The 7,621-nt window shown below is 40.6% G+C and overlaps 2 protein-coding genes across 2 annotated transcripts in view; one reads left to right on the forward strand and one right to left on the reverse strand.

Annotated features, from left to right (window-relative positions):
* SARC_01279 (hypothetical protein) overlaps positions 1–605 on the reverse strand; it is a 3,863-nt gene extending 3,258 nt beyond the window's left edge. The window contains exon 1 of the mRNA XM_014305025.1: positions 441–605. Within this exon, the coding sequence (XP_014160500.1) occupies positions 441–529 (89 nt within the window). The 5' untranslated portion in view covers positions 530–605. The remainder of the gene's footprint in view (positions 1–440) is intronic.
* Positions 606–2,231: 1,626 nt separating this feature from the next.
* Positions 2,232–7,379, forward strand: SARC_01280 (hypothetical protein). Its single transcript, XM_014305026.1, has 6 exons — positions 2,232–2,405; positions 3,451–3,933; positions 4,543–4,649; positions 5,476–5,805; positions 6,373–6,540; positions 7,157–7,379. Exons 1-6 carry the CDS (start codon positions 2,345–2,347, stop codon positions 7,265–7,267), a joined length of 1,260 nt encoding a protein of 419 aa, XP_014160501.1. The 5' UTR covers positions 2,232–2,344; the 3' UTR covers positions 7,268–7,379.
* Positions 7,380–7,621: the final 242 nt, after the last annotated feature.

A 7,621-nucleotide genomic window follows, 5' to 3' on the forward strand; every position in this document is an offset into this window, starting at 1 on the left:
ATATATATAAATATGTGTTTTCACTAGTCAAATATGTCATAGTCGTTCAACCGACAACGACAACAGGTACGTTTCCTAGATGTTTGCTAGTGCCTATAGAGTATATATCTATATATAGAGGTATGTCAATATGAATATTGTGTACCCATCGATAAATTCCAGTAATGTGAACTGAGGATACTTAATAGCACTGCATGTAGTATATACATTTATGTTGTCGCCGATTGCACGACGATTGCAGGATAACAGATAGTATTGTATAATTATTCACAAATGCTCTTCAGATACACATACCAGTGAATTTTAACTTGAAATACACGTACAAGTCATATAGCGCCTTATACACACTGAGAAGTGAGTATATGATGGAAACAACAGATATGCTGATATGGTTCTATGTTCGCAAACAAGAAGGGATGAATGCAGCTGAGAGCACTTACACTGCCAATTGCTTATTGAATGATTTGGACCGGCAAGAGCCAGAGCATACTAAGACAGTAGGCTTCTTGAACACGGGGGTGCCGGACATTATGTTCACAGGTTAGCTAAGTATAGCGATATGAAGCAGCCTAAACTCCCTTTTGATATATATTTATATATATAATATATATATATAGTACATATGGAAATATATATACCATACATTTGCTTCTTTATTCATACATATCATATGATACGTAATTGCCCGCCAAAATGCATTTGCTCCAGAATTACCAAATTTAGTCCTTGTCCTGCAATACTGCAAGTCTGCACAGTGCTCTGCACCGTACTGCAGACTGAAAAGGCATGGCGTATGTGCGTCAGTATTTCATCTAGATATTTAGGTCCCTCAGATACCGATGGTCGTACTGAGAGCCTAAACGGATTCAATATCATTTACATGCCGTTCGTATATGCCACGAGTTACAAATATGATTGTTATACGCACATACAGCAGGCAAACGTCCTTAATTGGATCGTAGGCCTATCTGAAGTCCGCACAAATAGGGTTAAAGTGGCATCCCCTGTCAACTGCATTACGATAATCGATAATTGTTTGCTCGCGAAATTGAATTCTGTATAGGTCCAACCATATACGAAATTCGGCAACGTACGTTCGCAGAAGAGACTGATATATATATATATAACTTCATATCAATACATATACATATAAATGAATTCGAGTTCAATTTTCAATTAAGGTCGATATACAACATACAGAGCACGCACTTTTAGCTGATGTCTTTTTATGCATAAATATTTTATATCAATGTATACAGACTAATATTTCTTGCATCAGAAATACACGATGAAGCATAACATCGACCATGGACCTAGTCTTATACTGATTTATTCCAAAATTTCTGACAGTGCTCCAATTGACAATCAACGTCTAAGTAGATTTGTTGAATAGTTCCGTCTAGTAACCATTTCCTACTGAATCCAGTACACAAGCCGTGATATGTATCTCCTAGTTAGTGCTTCAACTCTGTACAGAAACAATATTAGCAACATTCCTTTGTTGATACTATAATTATTCTGTGGTATGGCTCTGGCATGGTAGCACCATCCGATGCCTGGACGTTCTGTAACCGGAGAACAAGGTATTGCTATTGTTAGGTTGATACTACTACTTATTATTTATATATTTATAGCTTGTGACGATATATTTATATTATATTCTCCTCTATAGTCTCTTTTAGTTAGTGGATGCATAATAATCCCCCCCCCCCCTCTCTACAGTACTACTCTACTAGTAATAGGGTACTCTCTAGTAGTGACTGAGCCCAACTACTGCTACGACTATCCCCCTGAAATGACAATTTTTAAGGCTATGTCGGTTTGCCGCCCCGGCCCCCCGGCGGGGCCACCCCTCATAGCCTTTTAAATAGTTCAAGAAGGCTAGGCCTATAGCCTCCTAAATTGAACACTATGCCCCCCCCCCCCCTTTAAAATAGGAATAAAAGCGCGCCAAAACCACCCGGTTGTGATGGTACGGGACAACTATAGAGTTGCTGTTATTCATTTTTTGCACCGTGTTACAAAATAGATTATACGACATTTTCTTCTTTCAATTTACTATCATTCCCAATTTATGCATTGATTCTAGTAGCATTTGATTACTAGAAAGTAGTTTACGACATGTTTAATATCAATACCTACTCTAAACCACGCAAGCTCAGGGTGAAGAAGGGCTCCCGAAAAAACCCGAGCAGTTATAAAAGAGTACGAACACAACAACGTAACTCACACACACTCTTAGTATACTGAAGTATCACTTTCGTTTCACTCCCTTTGCCCCACATATTTGTATAGAACTCGACTTGTGAAGTCGGTGATCGCTAGTTAGTCAGTCTTTTGTTGCATGAGTAAGAAGGTGCCCCTACCCGTCCTTACTGGACAACGTCTGCGGACTCGAAAACGCGGTATGTTAATACATCCACTGCAACCAAAACGTTCAGTGCTCGAAGCAGTACCAACCGGCATATTATGTCGTTGCCTTACATTTAGATTGAAAACATGTGCTCATCGATCGATATATGTGTCGTTGATACAACGTATAAAGCAGATAACGTAGTTTTCAATGTCGTTTAGTCAAGGTGTAAAAATACACGTTATACACGTTAGTGAATGTAACATCTGGCAGGCTTGTGTCGATTCCATCCAGAATGTTTATATTTGGAGTCCTGTATCAAATCTGAACGAAGTGTTTGAACATAGTCAGACAATGCTTTGCATTCGTGACATTAGAACTTTCGCTTGTACTTGTAGCTGTTTCGGGGTTTAAGGTGGTCACTTCAATTGTAGGAGATGCTATCACATTACGTGTCTAAAACATTGGATGTACACTCGTTTGAGTGGTAGAGGCACTATACACGCTATATATTGTTTGAGGGATACTGCCCAATTTTTTATATATATTCTTTTTTTGTCGTTATACATCTGAGATTGTGTGTAGTAGTACATGTGCCGATCTACTCTTGACACAAGAAGTCACAAGGTCTTGCTGATAAGTGCTATTTTTGCGCTTTCGTAATATAGTATGGTATTGTTTGTTTCAAAGGTTTATCAACGCTTACCACGGAGCATCTTCCGCAAAACTAGCTATTGCTTCTCTGTGCAGTGTGTGTTAGAAGCAATTGGTTCGGAAGAGATACTGTGATGGTCGTCTTGAGATACATCCGCGAACAAATAATAATGGCTTGTTTCACACCAGACCTGAAGTATAGTCGCTATCGATAGGTCAACAAGCTGTGCATTAATGTACTAGTGCCAGGACACTCCGATGAACAGCAGCCACTGAACACCAAAAGATTTTATATATATAGATATAAGTATGTGTACATATATATTTAGATTTCTATTATATATGTATATAGAATATGAAAGTGTACAAATTTCTATATACACAGATATGTATGGTTTTATGTTTATTCATAAGAAACTTGCGAATGTCTTCCGCACGCACAGATGAGAAGCAGAAATTCGACCCTGGAGAGTTTCGCGACGCTGTTGTTACTGGCCTGAACGAGGCCGAGGGAGATTGGGATAAATCGTCCCGATTCTTGGACCTAGCAGGAAATAAACTTGATTTCAACCGGTACGGTGAGACCCTATTTGACATCCTCTTTGCCGGTGGCATCCTTTCGGCCGGTGGTAGTATCAGCGACGATGGCGTTGGCAAGACCACGTTCTGCGTGTTTGAGATGGAGACGGACGAGAAGCTCCTGAAGATGGTTGAGACCTTCGACAAGCTGACTCGGCGCTACAAGTATCTCATCCGAACTATGAACGACAACTTGAGGAAAAACTTCAAGTATCTGAACATCTTCTCGGAGGTGCATTTGGAGCGCCTGGCCAAGTTTATTGGACATGTGTTGTCCACGCGTGATCAGCAGATGATTGAACCCACGGTACTCAATGGGCTGCTTGTCGAGCACTTGGTTAAAGAAGGTGTGTTTGTTTATGGCTTGTTCTGTGCCGTTAACACTGTCAGAGGATACCTGTACCTGTTATTAGAGGAGCCTGTACGAGTGTGTGCGGTAGTGAACACGTTCGCATATTGCGCGCAGAAGTCTGTGTCACGGTGTTTGTTGTCACTTTGTGAAGACTTCAGTCTGATACTGTACACGTTGAATACGTTTATGAGTCAAACTGCCCAGCGAGTCATTCATGGGTACTGTCTTCTGTATATGGTGCCCTGATACTGTAATACTAGTGGATGTGAGCTATTTTCACGTTGTTAGGGTTGGTAGAGATACAGTATCGAGACACGTTTATGTTCTTATCGATACACGTGTATGTTCTGTTTCAGGTACGGTGCCTACCAGGTCTATTTATATCTGCTTGTCTAACATTGGGGCTTGCACCGTACTTGTATCTGTCGCACCTTGTGCATATATAGATCTATCTAGTGTATCCTTGTAGTTGGGGCTGAGTGTAATTGTTAGTCATTCCGTGGGTTCTTTGGTGTGGACTATATTATAGTGGTGAATTCTGAGAGCAGCCAGTATGCATTCACCCTTATACTAATTCCGTGCGAATACTCTCTCCCGTGTGCAGAGATGTCCTTGAACTTCATCACGATTGTGTTCAAGAATTGGCTAAGTAAGGCTTCCATCGAGTCCTTTGCTCAGGTCATGAAGAAGGCTGGCCTGGACGGACGTCTGGTATGTATTACGATTGATCGGCACTGTATGTTTGTCAGTAGGCAGGTCAGGTGCGAATGTATTGTGACGCTGTGTACCTTGAGATGGGGTCGCCAACCGCCTCAGGGGTGGATGGGGTCTGTACACTTGAACACATTCATCTTGCAGGCAGTGTTCAGGGCGTGCTACTACTATATTACCGTCGACTGTATTGGTTTTGATTGTAAACCTTGTTTGTATGAGAGAAAAACTATCGGCGTGGTCTATAGATGTTCCTCTTTTGTCGATTTTATTGTATTCACCGCTGCCTGTATAGTGGTTGAGGCGGTTCTTACCAAGGACACGCATTCCATATCACATATACTGTGTCTGTTCTCGATTGGGAGCCGACAGTAGAATGGTATGTACCACCATTTTACCAATATTTCTAAGTACATACCCCTATAGACTCCTTCCGTTTGCACTGATGATACCATAGTTCAACATATTCACTCTCTGCAAGTGCTGTTGATTTACTATGCAATTCTTTCGCTCCTATCTGATTCTAACGGAACGGTCTTCTATCTGTGCCAATATGTCATTAGTTTGTGTAACCGTTTCAATACTGGTATTAAACGTCGCACCCTTTATTCATTGATCAAGTTGTTATGCAACTGAACTCGCTGAATAGTAGTGTATGTTGCCAAGATTTCATTCAGGCCATGTACTGATTTTCTCTCTCAAATTATCGTTCCCTGTGCATGTTCTGGGAATAAACTATACCCGTATTGCTAAGTAGTTGATATATATATACATATTAAAACATCAGTATCTGAATTATCAAATATTCTGCCTACGTGTCGTACAGATTGACTTCTTCCCCAACGGAAAGAACAATGCGGCAGCGATTGAGGAGCATTTCAACTCGGCCGGTTTGCCCAAGGTGATTGAGTACTTTAAATCCCGACAGCTGAGCCGGGAGAAGTATCAGTTTAAACAGGACATCAAGCAGAAGTTCGAGGATGAAGCGCCTCAGGCGGAAATTATTAGTACTGGTAAGACCTTCCAAACGGCCCAGAACCTCGCAGACGAAGATATGATTGGTCTGATTTTCAACTCCATGATGGGGACGGTGGACTGGAACCGTAATAACAAGAGCACGGACCTGCTGGAGAAGGATGCCTTGAACTTTATCAATGTAAGTGTGGGGTTCTGTTGTTAGTAGAATTTGTTGTTTGTGTAAATGATAATTTAATGGTATTACAAGCAGTGGTATAGTTGAAGTACGGTGCCGTGTTGTCTGCATGACCTCGTTTGCACTGATGATACCATAGTTCAACATATTCACTCTCTGTAAGTGCTGTTGATTTACTATGCAATTCTTTCGCTCCTATCTGACTACAAACGAGTGGCATATCCCAAGTATTTTGCATATTTGTGTGTGTGATGGCGTACATGTATCAAGTTTATAATATAATTATTGGAAATATATATAAATACAGGTGGTTGACTTGCATCGAGTCCTTGGTATATATTAGTAGGGGTAGTTGTGTCCGATGATACCAGGTGTTTTATGCTGGATTTGGTGGTGCTTTGAGTGATCAGCCCACCCCTACCGGTTTCTTTTATATGTCCTTTCACATGCAAGCCTAAATAGGGAATTACTCCTATACGACACACGCACAGAGTATATTTTATAATGTATATATCGATATTAACTCTCTCCCGCCATTCCTCCTCCGATTGAAACGCAATGTACATACAGGCCAACAGCAAGATTCTGCTCGCGTTCTGTGAGACCCCTCGGGCTCAGCTGACGCTAATGCTTCGCATTCAGGGCTACTGCTACGATAACGGACCTTTCATGAAGATCTTCCAAAAGATCACAATGTTGTTGTACAACAATGATATCTTAGAAGAGCCTGCTATCCAGGTATGTTTATATATTAATATCTGAATTTCTTGTTCGCGTAGGATTAGAAATGGTTATACCGGATGTGTGGTTTCAGGATCGAAGACATGCTATTGTGGTGTTTATCTAGCTGTACGTACTAGGTTGTAGGTGAAAGTGCATATTTGCATCCGATAATTTATACATAAGGTCGGTTATTTTGAGATGGTGTGGTCATATGCTTTTACTACAGTAGTGGTATAGAATGTCATACTAAGGGTTTGGGCCGTCCAAGGAGGTGACTGTTCTGTTTGCACTGATGATACCATAGTTCAACATATTCACTCTCTGTAAGTGCTGTTGATTTACTATGCAATTCTTTCGCTCCTATCTGACTACGAACGGATCAGTCAACCTGCCTTGTACACTATTGTGCCATATTTATATTAATATATATTCAAAACTGTTCGTATATACTTCTAAGTGCTGACATACTTATATATGGCCTGATTGCATCGTGATCTTCATAGATTATGATGTAGCATTCTGTTGTTCGTTAACGCAGATAGTTTGCATTACACATTATATATATATAACATATAGCACATTCGGAATGATTGTCAATATTGATATATGCAATTGTCTTCGTCTACCACAGAAATGGTACAGGGACGGTCACAGTATCAAGGGAAAGTCTGTTTTCCTGAAGCAGATGGCGCCGATGATTGAGTGGCTCAACAATGCCGAATCCGAAAGCGAGGAGGAGTGAAGATAGGTGCCTGTTAGCGACGCCTGAAATGACAATTTAAAACCGTCTACTGTCAGAGTGAGATGGACCCAATAAACCTTACAGTAAAATCTCCGCAGCCCTTTACTACAATGCTCGCGTATATGATATTCAACGTACTGTACGTATTTCATCGCAAACATAGTCGTTTCAATCGCAATCACTGGACCTATTTCAAGCATAGAGTTCTATGATCACCGCCAATCTTCCTTGTATTTATAGCACCTCCGTTGGTATGCCGGCAAATCCCTTATAGCTTTACCATTTACGTACATGCTAGCAAGAAAGAATCCCTTTTATAGATATCTACCATATACAAATCTTGTATATCTATTT

This window comes from Sphaeroforma arctica (assembly GCF_001186125.1).
Source record: "Sphaeroforma arctica JP610 unplaced genomic scaffold supercont1.49, whole genome shotgun sequence".
In the NCBI taxonomy this organism is placed as follows: domain Eukaryota; class Ichthyosporea; order Ichthyophonida; genus Sphaeroforma; species Sphaeroforma arctica.

Coding starts and splice junctions, on each gene's coding strand:
- SARC_01280 (XM_014305026.1), top strand. CDS start 2,345: ATGAGTAAGAAGGTGCCCCTACCCGTCCTTACTGGACAACGTCTGCGG. Junction 4,650..5,475: donor CTGGCCTGGACGGACGTCTG/GTATGTATTACG, acceptor CGTGTCGTACAG/ATTGACTTCTTCCCCAACGG. Junction 6,541..7,156: donor TAGAAGAGCCTGCTATCCAG/GTATGTTTATAT, acceptor CGTCTACCACAG/AAATGGTACAGGGACGGTCA.